This window comes from Equus asinus, chromosome X (genome assembly GCF_041296235.1).
Source record: "Equus asinus isolate D_3611 breed Donkey chromosome X, EquAss-T2T_v2, whole genome shotgun sequence".
Taxonomy (NCBI): domain Eukaryota; kingdom Metazoa; phylum Chordata; class Mammalia; order Perissodactyla; family Equidae; genus Equus; species Equus asinus.
The window spans coordinates 34485143-34501273 of NC_091820.1; the positions used below are offsets into that span (position 1 = coordinate 34485143).

The 16131-nt window shown below is 47.8% G+C and overlaps 1 protein-coding gene across 19 annotated transcripts in view; it reads right to left on the reverse strand.

Moving 5' to 3' along the window:
• KDM5C (lysine demethylase 5C) overlaps positions 1-10845 on the reverse strand; it is a 37214-nt gene extending 26369 nt beyond the window's left edge. For 7 of the 19 annotated variants that reach the window (XM_070502865.1, XM_070502872.1, XM_070502871.1 and 4 more), the window contains exons 1-9: positions 10366-10840; positions 6406-6483; positions 3870-3992; positions 3386-3556; positions 2736-2870; positions 1859-1982; positions 1567-1748; positions 390-548; positions 176-259 (exon numbers count right to left, since the gene is read on the reverse strand). In XM_070502865.1, coding sequence (XP_070358966.1) covers positions 176-259; positions 390-548; positions 1567-1748; positions 1859-1982; positions 2736-2870; positions 3386-3556; positions 3870-3992; positions 6406-6483; positions 10366-10515 — 1206 coding nt within the window. In that variant the 5' untranslated portion in view covers positions 10516-10840. Of the gene's footprint in view, positions 1-175; positions 260-389; positions 549-1566; positions 1749-1858; positions 1983-2735; positions 2871-3385; positions 3557-3869; positions 3993-6405; positions 6484-10365 lie in introns of all 19 variants that reach the window. The other 12 variants (XM_070502868.1, XM_070502873.1, XM_070502862.1 and 9 more) reach the window with 7 other exon arrangements.
• Positions 10846-16131: the final 5286 nt, after the last annotated feature.

Genomic DNA, 16131 nt, shown 5'->3' on the forward strand with positions numbered 1-16131 from the left:
AGAACAATTTTTTTTCATATTCCTAGCCTCTAAATCTCATTCCTGACACTTTCCTTGATTACTACCCTTAGTCATTTTCCTCTCCTCCGAACTTCTATACCTCAGAGTTTCTAACACACAATTTAGCATTTGATTATACGTCACCACATACAGTCTGTCTAATCATGACTCTTACCTCCCCTGGTGGTCTGGAAGCTCCCAGAGGATGCAAGCAAAGGCTGAGTCTCCACCTCCTCTTTCTTCCAAAGCTCTGCCCAGCCTAGCCCAACCCCAGAAACCCAAAGCATAAGACTGTGGCTGAGCTAGGAGGCTGCTCTCAATAAAGCTAGATGAAGGAAGGCAAGGATACACTATGAGGCAGACATGGACTGGGGCTGGGAAGGCCTTACCGCCATGACACACTTTGGGCACCGCCAGACACCCTTGGGAATTTCAGGCAGAGGAGGCAGCAGGCAGAAGATGTGGTAGTTGTCATCACAGCCATCACACAGCAGGAGCTTGTCATCCTCATCCCCTCGGGAACACATCCGGCATATATATGACTCGATCTGCCAGGGGAGGGAGGCAATTATCAACCTAAGCCCTGTCCAGCCTTAAAACATCAGATTCCTCCAGACAGCACCCTAGTCCACAGAGCTTTCATTAGAAACCTGCTGTGCTTGCTGGCTGGGTCATTCATGGCCCTCTACAGGCTAGTCATGCTAGGTCTGGAGTTTAACTGCACGCATGTACTACTGCCCCAAATAAACTGATAGAGTTGTGAGAACAGAGTTTATCACTCAATCTTGAATCTCCCATTTTTATTCACTCAATAAACACTTACTGAACACTTGTGTGTTCAACACTATGCTGGACTCTGCAGTATAGTGATGAATAAGACAAGACATACAGTACTCCAGACATGTGTTCATAAAAATTAAAGCACAGTATGGAAACTGCCAAAAGCAGCCCATAAGTGTACTGTGGGAGCCTAGAAAAGGAGCACTCAAATCAACTGGAGAAAAGGAGAGACAGCCTTGAGGAAGGACTTCAGTAAAAAGGTGACACTTGAAACTAACTGAAATCTGAAAGCAAACTGAAGTTCGGCAATGAGGCAGAGCACAGGAAGAAATTCTAACAGGAAGAAGAAATAGCATGTGCAAAGGATGGGGAAAGAAAGAGCATGGCTTGTCTCAGGGAAAAAAACCGAACATACCTACAAGTAGTTCAGTGTGGCTATAGCAGAGGAGTAAGGTGGGCAGTGCTGGGGAATGAGGCTAGAGGTCAGCAGGGACTGGATCATGCATTGTAATGAGGAGCTTAGCCTTTATCCTGAAGCAATGGAGAGGAAGTCTCCTTCTCTGCACCATTCCAGCACTTCATGTTGACAGCACTTGATCACCCTTTCTTGTTGTTCTCTGTTCCATGTGAGTTGGCCTGCTTTCCCCAATTAAGTGAGCTACCTGATGGCAGGGCCCACCAGGCCCACTTTTCTGCTTAATGCAACCTGGTCCAGTGCCATGCTGGGGAAATGCTCGTTGAAGGGACGAGAAGCAGAGCATTAGGAAGGCAGGGTTGGGTCCTTACAAACTGGGCATTGCTGTGGTTCCTCCGCAGCCTCATGGTCATCTTGGTACAGGGCTCTGGGCTGTGACTCAGTTCCTCCTTGCTTTCCAGGAAGGTCTTAGGTGAGGTTGACTCCACCTTCACGTCGCTGCCTGACTCCTCCTTTACCACTACGGTGGGGGGACATTCAGGCCCTTCCTTATCTGTGAGAAAGCAGAGCGGCTCTAAAGTACAGGTCTGGAATTGCCAGGGTCCTGCCTCCTCTCCCCCAGTGAAGCTATCCTTCACATTGCCCCAGTCTGTCAGGCCTCACCTTTCTTCCGCAGAGTCTTATCCTTGGCCATGAGGCCTAGGCCCATCATCTTGGGGCCTGCCCCATAGATCTGTAGCTTCTTCAGCTCTGGATTCTTTTCAATGTCTTCCTCTGTGGGTTCCGGCTGGGAAGAAAGAAGGAAATGAATGAAGACTGCTACCTGGGGCAGAGTGCTCCATCCTAAAAGAACACATAGCTTGGACTATATATCACTTGAGCTCATGCCAAGGGCTGAGGCATAGGCAGGCCAAGGCATGAATTCAGAGCTGCTTTTTGCAGACTGGGGGTGAGTGAGCCACTTCCTCATCCCTCTCTTGGAAAGGAATTAAAACAGCATCTCAGTTTTCCCAACTATAAAATGAGAATATTAATTCCTATCTTATAGCTACAAGGGGGTTTGGGGATAACATACATAAAAAGAAAAATGTTTGGCACTACCAATAAATGGCAGTGACTAATGTGATCTGCTAAATCACATGCTTCAGTGAGCCCAGGGACAGTGTCTACCTTGTTCTCTGTTGTATCCCCAGTGCCTAGAAGAATGCCTGGCACGTAAGCTTCTGCCTGAAGCTAGGATACAGGTATAAGGAGAAAGAAGAGTTCTATCCCTATGAGCAGAGTCAATCAGGAAAGGAACAAGGCACGTAAGAAGGGCAGACGTAGAAAAGATATGTATGAATAGATCAAGACCCAGCTCAGAAGCTCAGCTGAGAGTGGAAGAAATATCAAGAGCGAAGCCAGAGAGAGGTGCACCACTGTTCAGAACTAGAGAACTAAGAGAAGAAAGAGTGGAACAGAGAACACAGCCTTGGCCAAAGGGAGGGAGAGGACTCTCTCCACCCCTAAAGCTCTAAGTTAGAAAAAAGGAAGTACTCACATCAGGCTGCAGTCTCTTGGCCCGCCGGCCATAGCTGTTGAACTTAGAAGGCTGCACAGACTGTCGAAGGGGGATGCTGTGGGGTTTATATTCCTTGTCCTTCTCCTCATTATCAAATGGACGTGTGTTGCACTGCTGGGGACAGGTGAGGGGTAAGGGTCAGCGCATGGGGCCCTAGCCGGTAACAGCAACAACTTCCTTCTACCCTCACTTGGTGCCAACCAAAGCTGTGCTTGCACCCCCCTGACCCACACCAATAGGCCCTGCTCGATTGATCTTTACCACTGACACCAGCACATTTTGGGAATTCTTTTCATACCTTTGCTTATGCCATTCCTCCTTCCAACCACCTCCCCTCAACTAAATCAGACTCCATCTCTTCCCAGACCTCTCTGGCCCAAAAGATCTCTCCCTCCTTTGAATTCCTCTATTGGTTAAAACCTTGTCACATAATGGACAGTAGACTGGCCCTGCAGCTAACACCAGGACCTCTGACTCTGGGCAGTGTGGGAAGAGAATAAGCACCACTAAAAAAGGGTAGAGTCTGGCTCCCAGGTCTCCAGTTCACTGAATCAGTTCCATTAAGAGGAAGTGTGGAAATCTGCATCTGGGAGGGAAAGCCTCCTTCCACCCTGGCCTGGCATCCTTACCACCAGGTTGGCTCCAGACTGGTACATCTCATAGGGGTAAACGATGCGTTCATAGTGGGAGCGTAGCAGGGAGCCAATGTTTTTGCCTGGTGGGTAGTTGAGGCGCTGGGCCACCCGGGCCCACCGACGGTCCTTGCAGATGGCTTCATAGCCACCTTCCTCCACCACGATCTGCAAGGACAAGCAGGAAGGGATGTGGATGTGCTGTGTGTATGCATATGAGGGAATAGGCCTACAGGAAAGGCAATGAGGACAACTCCAGCCCCTCACTTCCCTGGGGGCTACCCACGACTCCTACCACCACCACTCAGACTCAAATCGCAACAAGAGATGCCAAGAAGTTCTGATGACAGCTTGTGTGCCACCAGGCTGTGCCCCTTCCATTACAGCCTAGAGATCCAATATCCAAACCAAGGGAATCCCCAGAGTACCAAGGATATTAAGGTGTGGGGTGGGAAGAGGTTTGAGAAAAACCTGTTCTTACTTTGCTGAGGCTGTAGAGGTCCAAGATCCGCCGTTCTACATTAGGAATCTTTAAAGAGGAGCCCTGGATTTCCCAGAATTTGGCAATCTGGTCCAAGTAGTTCAGTTTCACTCTTGTCTGGGCCTGGAGAAGAAATGGCTCAAAGAGGCTGGCCTCCCCTTCCACCTGACCTCTGTCTTCTGGCCTAATCTTAGGGAAGCAGAAAGGTACAGAGCAACCCACTACCCAGGGCCTCTCCCAGTGAACTGGATCCCAAACTCTAGACAGTGCTTAGCCCACCTCTCTCTCATCTCTGCCACCTTCTAGTCAATAGGATAAGTCCAAGGTCCCAAAATGGAGAGGGTTGGGTCACAACAGCCAAAGTTTTACATCCAATCTCCTTGAAAGGGCTGTGTATCATCATCTCTTTTAGAGAAATCCTGTTTCCTCAAGTCACACAGCAAGTACCAAGAAATCTGAATGTCAGTATAATAAATATAGACAATAATATTGTAATTATGTAATATGATAAATATTGCTACATTGGCAATCATATTACAATATACAAACATATCAAAGTAACACGCCGTACACCTTAAACTTACACAACGTTACATTCTAATTTATTTTTTTTAAAAAAAGAGATCTGAATGACAAATAACTTAAGTTTTAGCTTTTCCTCTGCTACTGATTTGCCGTATAGCCTTGAGGAAATCAATTCTACTCTCTGGATCCCAGTTTTCTGATTATAAAAGAAATAAAATAACTGCCCAGTCCACTTACCCCAGAAGGGTGGACTTATGAGAGGAACAATGAAGGTTCTCTGGACGCTCCAGAATTGTATCTAAGCTCTAGGCATGTTTCAGAGAATAAAGGCTCCAAAAGAGCACATTCACCTCTTCTTACACACCATGAAACTTCTTCCACGGTGGCTGAAGGGTGAGAATGCATGCTAGATACAGAACGGCCTAAAGAACTTAGAGATGGTGTACCAAAGCAGCACTGGCACCTGGCCAACCCAGGACCCGATGCAGGCCAAAGATTCTAGAAACAAGGCATGTATCGTGCTTCCCTGAAATCTCAGTGACCCAAGAAGGGGTTTGCAAGGCCCCAAGTCTATAAGCACCCCACCCTGGTCAGAAGGTCTGGTTCAAGGGAGAACTAGACAAGTCATTGCCATTCACTATCTTGCTCTAATTGTATTATGGGGAACAAGTACTATTCTTTCTATTTCACAGATGAGGAAAACTAAAGTCTATTTGTAGAAAGACACAACCTATGGCTCCTTAACTGTGAGAACCTCTAACAGGCCAGGAATTCGACTCCCTCCATCTCAGTCCCTTACCTTTCCAACCTTGGCTTCATCCCTACTCCTGTCTCTCATCAGCCAGCATGATCTCTCTAGAAAACCTGCCCGTCTCATGCTAGGTGTCATCTTTCCCTAGCTGTACCCCTACAGACCTAGTCAGATCCATTTCCCTAAGGAATTTGTACCCCTACAAGAGATGATTTTTGCCCTGATCAGAACAGCACCTAGACAGACCCTAGAATACTGGTTCTCAATGAGGGGCAATTTTACCCTCCAGCAGACATTTAGGAATGCCTGGAGACATTTCTGGTTGCCATAAGTGGGAAAGGGTACCAGTGGCACCAAATGGGTAGAAGCTAGGGATGCTGATAAACATCCTACAATGCAGAAGAGGACAGCCCTCCATACCAAAAAATTATCTGGGCCAAAATGTCAATAGTGCCAAGGTTGAGGAACTGTGGTCTAGAAGAAAAGTATGCTTTCAGGTCATGGGTATTAAGTTGGGCCTAAGATCGCCCCCAGGACATCTAGTAAGGCTCGTGGATACATAATAATGACGGAGAGGGGTGGCAGCATACTTCCGACCTACATCCTGCATGGGAAACTCCAGGATCTTACCTGGAACTGCCTTCAGGGCATCCACTTTCATTACCCCAGGGCATTCTCAAGCCCTTAGTGGAAAACCTCACCTACCCATGCAAAGGGCCTGGACTTCCTGTACAGAACAAAAAGGAGAGGGAAAAGCCTGCCCGCCTGACCCCCTGCCCAAGTTTATAACCATTCCAGTCTCCAAAAAGACCAAATCTGTTTTGTTCCCACCCATCCACCTCACCTCCCAGCTTACCAAGCACCACGGAAGGAAGGTAGGAAGTACAGGGCTGTGGATGAATTGGATAATGAGGCCACATTCAGCTAGCCAAGCAAGAAAGGTCTCAGCCAGCCCATATTTCCCTTTTGTTGACCCAGGTAGAGGAGGTGAGCTGACAGGAGAGCTTCAGAAGAAGCAAACCTTTGTAGGAAAGGGAAATCCCAAGCCTTTAGACGATCAGATCAAATATGCTAAATGCCCCTGCTATTGGTTAAATTCAGAGCTCTAAAGCTTCCTCTATGCCCTCCATGCAACTTCACAGAAGAAAGAATAAAGGCCTAACTAGTAAAGTACCTTAGCCAGAGAAGGTATGAGGGAAGCGGGATCAGAGCTCAGGTATCCAATCTCCCAACCCCGCCACCAGCTGCTAGTCTTCTCACCTCTAGTTCATTCAGCCTCTGGATTCGGGGAGTAAACCTGAAGTTGTCCACTTCTACAGCAAAGGGTGGCTGCCAGTCCTGAGGGGGTGCAGAGGGGAAAGGGAGTTGGGTTATTCTAACATAGTGCAAGACCAGAGGGCACCGAAAGCAACTCAGCACCCCATTCATGCCTTCCTAGACCTCTAGCCACCCTAGACCTTTTAACCTTGCAAACACCCAAATCACTACCACCCCCCCACCCCCCAACAGAACTCACAACAGGGCCTGAGTAGCCCCTCAAGTCCAGACCAAACGTCCCATGCACATGCTCTGGTAAACTTCTCCCAAGTCCCTTCCAAAAGTACAGTGCTAGGATTTCCAGAAATAGAGAGATGCGGCCCAAAACAATTGACCTCAAACTCTCCCTACACCCACATTTACCATTCATCTCCTAGGCATGTGCTGTAGGACACAGACTCTGGAAGTACTGGAAAGCACACAGGACCTGGAGTCAGAAGACCTAGGTTCATGTTCTAGCTCCACTACTTACTAGCTATGGGATTTTACGTTTCTGAACCTGTTTTCTTATCTGTAAGGTGAGAATATGAACACTTGCCTTGGCTTCCTCACAAGCCTGATATGGAAAATTAAACTGATTTCCAAATGAAAACGTTATTCAAAGGAGTCGTCATTAAGACTTCACATCTAAGACTGACCCCACCACCCAACACACATGCAGGGGAGCTCAGCTCTGGCAGGATTTAAAGGTTTGGGCCTTTAATGTTCTCTCAGTTTAAAGGGCCTGAGCTAGACACTGCAGGGAAGAACAAGAAACAGGAAGCAAGAATCTGCATCACTCACCCAATCTGGAAGGCTTCCTGTGGGTCCTCTCTCAAACACTTGCCCAGTATAGGAAGAGGCAGGGGAGGAATCGGGGTGGGGTGGGGTGTAAGTGCTGGAAGCCTGACTGTGGTGGCAAAGAATGGGAGGATCTGGGGAACAGGGAAGTCAGGAAAAGATAATGAAAGTGGGGGAGGCTCTGCCCTGCCCAGCTGGAGCTTGTTGTGTCCTACCCAAAGGAAGGCTGTGGAGAGCCCCCTCCCCAATGACCTCCCTCCGAAAAACTCCCATGCAGTCCTCTCCTCCCCAAAGCTCTGGCTCCTGCTGGGGGGCGGTGAAAAGAACCTAGAGTAACCTAGACCAATGCTTTCATTTTATTAATGGAGAAAGTGAGGCCCCTGAGAAGAAATATGATCTCTCCCAAATCACATGCTGAGTTAGTGGTAGAGCCAAGACTAGAACCCATGTCTTCTGACCTCCATCTGGTCCAAAGCTCTTTGCACTACATCAAGCTACCAGCATTCATACCCACATACACACAAATGGAAGGAGGCGGTGGGGGGGTGGTAAAGAAGAAAAAGCTGTTGGCCTCTTCTGCATGCACACTTTTAGGAAAGGGGCTAGAGGACTCATACCTGAATGCGCACGTACCACTCCCCCCAACACACACACACACACAAGCAGGCAGCAAACACCTGGGGCTCAGTGAAGCAGGGGCAAAAAAAAAAAAAGTAGACTAAAATGGCATGGCTCAAGCCCAGACAAGCTCCCCATGCCCTCTTGCCTCCCATCAGTAGGGCACTCCCCTCAGTTTCCTAGGTAACCCAGGTAGAAAGGAGCTCAAACCCAAAATTCCAGGCACCCTTCTTTCCTGCTGAATCAAGTTCTAGATAAAAACAAGTGCATCACCAAGCAACCTGACAGGAAATGGCAGAACCGGAATCCTAGAGGAGAAGCTGTGGGTGCAAGTCCAGCAAACCACCCTGCCCAGCTCTCCCTCGGACCTATGAGCTCCCTCATCCTGCCTTTAGTCCCATACTCCTATGTGCCAAATACTTGCTATGTCAGTATTATCAGGATGATGATAAAAACGTTGGCTACCTGAGGCAAGAAGCAGGGCCCTTCCAAGCCCCCTTAGGTCTACTCCAGGATACCAACGCTCTCCTCCCACTCATCTTCCCCAAGAGTAGCGGTCACCTGTCTAGCAATTCAGACCCAAATCGCCTTCCTCAGGCAAACCTCCAATTTCCAAGCACCTATCCATACAGACTTCCACCCTAGGCCCAAACACCACTTGAGTGAGTGCTTCAAATTCCAGCCAGAAGGCCCCCCTGCCTAAATTTAGGTAGCCTAGGAGCAATCCTACAGGAGAAAAAAACCAGAACAAAACCAGAGAGAGGCAGGTCTCTTGGACTGGAGGGAAGCACACTGTTGGGGTAGAGAAGCAAAGCACAACAAATCATGGCCCCCTGCAGGTCACACACACTCCAGGGACACATCACTTTTCCCCTTTCTAGTCCCCCAAGGAAGGGTAAAAACACCTGCACAAGGCCAGCCTGCTCAGATAACGCTAAGGTAGGAAAATGGAAAGTGAGGCTTCAATTACCCACTATGTCAGATAGGCCTCCTTCCCACAGGCCTGCCGGACCACTTAAGGGAGCGCCTCCTTGAGGCTGCCCAGGACTCCAGTGTCTCCTTTCTGCTAGCCTTCTTGACCTCTCACTACCCACTGCCACTCCCTCATCATGGACAGGGATACCTCAGAGATCTGTGGCCAGGCTCCAACAAGGAAGAGATTAGCTTACCCAACACCTCCCAGAGGATCCATTTGAAACCAGCCTAGATCTGTGGCTGGACACCAGAAAGCACCAAGTTGAATAAGGAGGCCTGTGGTGCCCTCCTCAGGTGGCAGTAAGGCTTCCCATCTCGGTTCATCCAGGAGACACCCACTCAAAAACACCCTGGTCCAAACAAACTCAATTCCTGCCCTTGGAATCCCACATGGTGATTAAACAACATCTATCATCATTTATCCTCCATGAGAGCAAGGCGGCAACCTATTCTAGCCCTGGGGGTCTTCTGGCCTGAAGCCAGGCCCAGGAGCAAAGATAGGCCCTTGTCACCGACCTCTGGAAATCAAGTGTTCCAAAGGAGGCAGACTTCCTAACCTCCACTCTGTTTCTGGGAGTCCAAGAATACCCTATCCTCTGGAACCTCCTACATCCTTGGATAGAGCAGAGTAGAAGTCTTCTGAGAAGGACTCATAACCCACCCCCAAGCTGACTGGTTCAAGCCTCTCCATAGAAGTCTGGAGACTGATGTGCAGGAAAGGCCCTGACATTGCCTTCAACTAGGAAAAGAATGGGACAACTCCCTGAATCCACCTCAGGTGAGGCAGGTAGAGCATTCCCCGTGAGAGTGATCTATCAAGCCAGGATATTATCATAAATGGATTGGTCTGGCAGGGTGTGAGTAAATATGAGTCAATCCACATAGGAGCAAACCAATGACCACATCAAACACCTTCGCAGTCACAATAATTACCACTTACCTAGTGCCTACTACACACAGACGCTATCTAGTTCAATCAGTTCTCGAAATAACCATTCATGGGATTCATTTCACAGGCTCAGAGAAATTACTACTTGTCCAAGGTCACAAAGCTGGTAAGCTGCAGAGTACAGTTTTGAACCCAGGTCTGCCTCCCTTCAGAGCTGTGATCTTCCCACTACACCACACTGTCTGCATTAAGGGAAGTGATGACAGTAGATGGGAGAAAGTCCTTATTTAGCGTAGCCTTGACCTAAGTGGTCCTGTCTAACTAAGAGATGTGTGGGTGCCTCTCTGTGAACTCTCCCCGGCCCACTAGGCATTCCTGTCTTCGACCCTTACCAAGACTGATTCTGAAAGGCAGGGCAGGAGTAGGGGTGGGTCTCTGGCCCCAGGTCACTTGGGAGCCTCACACCACGAGAGGACCCCTGGCCCCAGTAGACTTTCTCCAACCCGCGCCGCATCTACAATGGTCCCAGCCACCCCGTTCCCCCACATCTCGAGCTGCCCTCCGCCCCAGACTTCTCCGCCGGCTACCCTAGTTCTTCATCGCCGGCCTCACTGCAAGCGACCACCGGTCCCGGGCCTTACCGCGGGTGGGCGGATCTTGCAAATGCCCGACTTCTCAGCGATGGGTCTGATTTTTGCGATGTAGCCAAGAGGGTCTCGGAACTCGGCCCAGCTAGGCTCGAACACCGGGCACTCCGGCGGCGGTAGGAAGTCGTCGGACCCCGGCTCCATGGTGGGCCCTAGGACTAGAGGGCTCGGACCTCCCTTAAGGACTCATGGCGGACGCCACTGGATGAAGCCGAGGCACTGCTCGGAGACTAGGCCCTAAGCGGGGCGGCCGCCGCCCGCCGGGGGCCTAGGGGGCGTGTGGCTGCCGCGCTCTGAGAGGCTCAGGCTGACGCTACTGTTACCGCCTCTTCTTTCTGCTCCGTTCCTTGCAAACCCTGCCGCTGCCTCCCGACTACCGGAGCCTTCACCACCACAGTTACCTCCCCACCGCCGCGGCCTCCATCGCCGCCGCCGCCATCTTGGTTTGTCAGCGTCTCCCCCGCCCCTCACCACAACAAACCGGATCCCTCCGCGGGGGTGTCCCTCCGAGCCTCGTATACTTTGCGTGAGGCCAAGCCGTAGGAAGCCTTCATCCCGTGGGGATCTAGCTGAATCGGCAGGCATGGATTTCCTATTTGGAAGCGGGAACTCAAAAGCACCTCCCAGACTGAGAGTAAATAGTCCACCTCAGCGGCGGAGGAACAAAATTGTAATTAAACTGCCGGATCCTTTTTCCGGATGCACCGGCGGTGCACGTTTAAAGGCCAATGGTGCGCATGCGCGTTATGGAGACAGGCCGGAAGAGGAGCTGGCGTTGGTGGGTGGTGAGCCCCAACTGGCACCCCCTCGATGACCTCAGCCCTAGCGCAAGCTCCGCCCCAACATTCTCTCCGTCTCCGGAGTCTTTCCGGTGCTGGCCCAGGAGGGTGGCTTCGGGTGCCTGATTGCGAGGGACCCCTTCTGCTGGCCCGCAGACGTACTGAGCTCCCAGCTCTAGGCGCTTACACCTCTGGGGCTTTGGAAGAAGCCAGGCAGGAGGCTGCTCACACCACGGGGATTATGGATTTTTAGAATCCTGGGTCCCAAGGAGAGGAAGGAAATATTTATTTCGTCCAAGGTTATGCGTAGAGGCTTCTCAGAGATGGTGCTTACATTCTTACCCCCAAAGAGTCATTGTCAGTCATCCTTTTAATGAACGTTTTCAGCTGTTCTGTATGCACTTTTATTGTGTGCATATTTGTAGCGTGTACTCCCACAAAACAAGCCTGAGTGTATATATATATTAACTATCAGATGTTTAGCAACAGTGTATTTATTGCCTACCAGTGCCTACCGTATGAAACACCTACTGTTTGCCCATTTGTGAGCCTACAGTGTACTTATCAAACATCCACGTACATGGATTGTATTTGTTGTATAAAGCCCCTGTCATATGCATTTGGGTACCTACTATGTGTACCTCTACTCCTATTGTGTGTATGTTCATTGAGCAGTTTCTGAATAGGTTTATTGCAACTATTTTGAATGAGTATCAAACCAGTACTTTGCCCATACATCAGGCATCTATTCTATTTGAGGATCATCTATTTATCAGTTGTGGGCCTACTGCATACAGTTTGAACAACTACTGTGCACATATTAGAGTACTTGTGTACATGCTGATTTAGTGCTTATTTTGTTTTCCCCCATCAGACTGTATGAATTCCTTAAGGGCAGGGATCATGTGGCCTTATACATCCTTAGCACTTGGCATGGTAAGCAGTAAATTAATGTTGAGTAAACAAAAGAAAAATGAATGTATATTTTTGAGCAGCCTTAGTATATATTGACTGAAAATAATATATACTCTTTGAAAACATTTCCTGTGTATATTATCCATCTACTATAAGCTTGAATACTTTGACGGGGGTGGGGAGTGTCATTCCTTCATTTAGTTAATTGTTCCTAATCATATACTGTGTCCCAGTTAGGTACATCATTCTGTATTCTTCAGGACTGCATTAAGGACATCCTATCTGAGGAAGCAGGGCACACCGGTAGGAGCTCACACCCTGGGGTCAGACAAGCCTGATTTCTAGTCCCACCAGCTCTGCCATTTTCTAGTTATGTGACCTCGGGCAAGTCCCAACTTCTGAAACTGAAGTGGGGATGATAATAGCTACCTTGCAGGATTGTTGTATAGTACCTGGCAGATAGAAGACCCTCAGTATCTGTTAACCATTATTTTTATTTCTGAGAGTCAACAACATGTCAAAACTCATTAAGAATCTCCTTTGTGCCAGGCATTGTGCGTAGTGATTTCATATTTTTTTTTTTTTGAGGAAGATTAGCTCTGAGCTAACTGCTGCCAATCCTCCTCTTTTTGCTGAGGAAGACTGGCCCTGAGCTAACATCCATGCCCATCTTCCTCTACTTTATATGTGGGACACCTACCACAGCATGGCGGTGCCATGTCCGCACCCGGGATCCGAACCAGTGAACCCTGGGCTGCCGAAGCCGAACATGCGCATTTAACCGCTGCGCCACCGGGCTGGCCCCTGATTTCATATTTTTTTAATCACCTGAATTTTTATATTACCTTGAATGTTTGGAATCTTTATCCCCATTTGGCTTGTTAGGAAATTTGTCTCAAGTAATACAAATAGTGACATCTCTTTTCTAGTTTTCTAGGTGTCAGAGGAAACCTCAGCCTCTCTCCACCAGAAGCACAGATGAATGACCCAACTGAATAACTATCTGGACAGGAAACAGAAAGCTAGGCGAGGTGGTGCTAATAACAGTAAAATCACTAGCCTCTCATATGTGTAAGCATCCTACAGCCCACATAGCTCTTTCATACCAATTATTTCCCTTAATCTTTGCAACAGTTTTGGGAAATATGTAGGTCAATTCACCCATTCTGTAGATGAGGAAATAAGTTCCAGAAAGATTAAACAACTTGCCCACTGTTACACAGGAAGTTGCTGACTCCTGGTCAAATGTTCTTCCTGTCATTTGCTCTCACCAGGAATAGAACTGGGCAGGAGAGGAATGAAGAAGGTGGGAGAATATGCCAAATCCTGGGCTGAAGGAAGTTCAGCCTTTCCATCTGGAGGCAGCTCAGTGAAGGGCAAAGAGCAGGAGTCAGGACTCAGGAGACCAGGTTTGGGGTCTCAGCTTAGCCCAGGTTTCCCACAGCCTTCTCTGAGGTCATTAGCCCAGACATCCCCCCACCATCCTAGAAGGGCAAATGGAAATCGCGTAGTCTTTGAAGCCATTCAGATCCAATTCATTCATTCATAAATATTTCTTAAATTCCTGCTATGCACCAGGCACTTTTCTGGGCCCTGGGAATATAATAGTCCCTACATGGACAGACATGGTCCCTACTTTCCTGAATCTGACATTTACCCACTGATATCTGCCAAGTACCTCACCTCCCTGAACCTTGATTTTCTCTTTTATCCAGTGAGGCTATATAATCCCTTCCTTACAGGGTAGTTATGAAGATTAGAGATAATATGGCTGCCATTCATCACGGGCCAGGTGCTATGAAATAGGTATTGTTATCCCTGTTTTACAGATGAGGCGACTGAAGCTCAGAAAAGTATAAGCTTACCCAAGTCACATGACTAGTAAGTGGCAGAACCAGAATTGAAACCCAAGTCTGTCTGACTGCCATACAATTCTGCCTGTAAAAGTGTCAGATGGTGTTCCCCCCCACACACACATACACGCTAAGGTGCTCAGGAAACGGGTTCCTGTCTCAAGCCTTGGGTCTTGCTGGGGACCAACCTGAGTCTGGGCACTGCAGGGTTAAGAATTGGGAAGCATTAGGGAGCTCACCCTGGACTGGGGGCTAGGTTGGCTTCACCCATCCACCTGGGAGAGAGGCTCTGGCATGGACCTGGGGCAGAGCAGTGATTGGAAAGCTCAGCCAGGCTCAGGACCACACTCACCCCATCCATGTTTTCTGGATGAACTGGATAAAAGTGACTTTGTGCCTCACTTTTTTGATTTGTAAAATAGGTTTTTTAGTTTTTAGTTCTGAAGTAGGTATGAGATGTGAGTTCTAACTCCTAAATAGCTCTGGAATCCATCCCCTCCCCCCATGCCATTTTCTAATCTTCTACTCCCTGTGAAAGTCATTTAGTATCTCTAGCCTGGATTATGAAAAGAGACTCCTCAAGGTATCAAGGTATCTGTGTGAACTCACCTGTGTGAACATATACACACACATACACATATATGTATATATAGAGAGAGATTATGTGCCTCATACATATAAATAATATATTCAAAACAATAATTCCAAGTGAATTATGATAGTAATAGATTATAACTCATTGAGTAAAATAAAAATCCCTAACTCCACACTGGTATAAATAAGTAAAATGAAGGAAAAGGGTAAGTTCTTCTCTAAAGGATAGAGTTAGAAAATCATCAATAGATACTCAAGCTTTTTCCAAATAAAAAAACAAACTCTTAAAACATAGCTATAACACTTATGCCCAAATCTTGGTTCCTAAATGCCATTCTCAACTAAAAAGAACCAGGACTCCTTGGGGAAAGAATCACTGATTCCAGAGCTGGGGCAGGGAAAGTACAAGATGGGCCTGGAGCATCTTGTGGTGCCAGAAAACAAGCAAGTTCTCAACGAAAGATGGAGACCTGCCAAAAGGACACAGGAGCCAGCTTGGAGGGACTCTTGCTTGCCAAATCTGGGACATTTTTAATATCAAAATAAAGAATTATATTAATAGGTTATATATAACTCATTGAATAAAACAGACAACCATGAGTCCATGAGGATATAAATAAATAAATGTAGAAGGGAAAGCTCTCCCCGATAGTGGAAAGCCAATTAATCCATGTCAAAAGAATGATGGCGTTTGAAAATCACGATTTGGCAACCTGGAGAGTCATCAGTGAATGCTAATACTGGTGTGTGAAAGTTTGAGGAGTAACAGGATATTTACAGAATTTCAATGCATCTCTCCACAAGATACTCATTAATCACAAAGGGAAAAATAGCAACTTTACAGTGGAGACACTATGTAGCCCAATGTGTCACCTGGTCTTACTTTAGCTCCTATTGAGGCTTGGGTGAGAAAACCTGTTAGCAACAGAGGACTAAGGAGACAGGGACTGCCCACCTCTGTGCTTTGGGATATGCTGTGCCCACCACCTGGGCTACCCTCTCCCATTCCTTTCTCACTATTCCACTAAAACATCACACAGCTGTGCACCTCCAGGCCTTTGCATATGCTACTCTCTCTGACAAATGCCCTTCTTTACTGGGCTAATTCCTACTTACCCTTCAAGATTTAGCTAAAGAGGCAGTTCCAGAAACCCTTCCCTGATCCCCCTATCCCAAGCTGGGTTTTCCCTTCTTTGTGCCTCCTTCCTGGGCCTGTGCTTCTTTCTGGGCCTGTACTTATTATTATATTATATTGACATTATCTCCACCAGCCTGGTCACTCCTGAAGTTCTTGTCTTGCACTGTCCAATATGGTAGCCACTACCCACATGTGGCTATTTAAATTTAAATTTAAAAATTAGGTTCCTCAGTCTCACTAGCCACATTTTAAGTGCTCCATAGCCACATGTGGCTAGGGGTTACTGTATTGAACAGCGCAGGTATAGGACATTCGCATTATTACAGAAAGATCTATTGGACAGCATTGGTCTAAGACAAAGATAAGAACTCTATGAGATTCTAGGACTTTTGTCTTTTGTTATGTGTTGTCTCTCCCCATCCATATCCCCAAAGAGATTGGCAATAGAACCTTTGATATGAGGAAAGCCAATGGGCCTGCT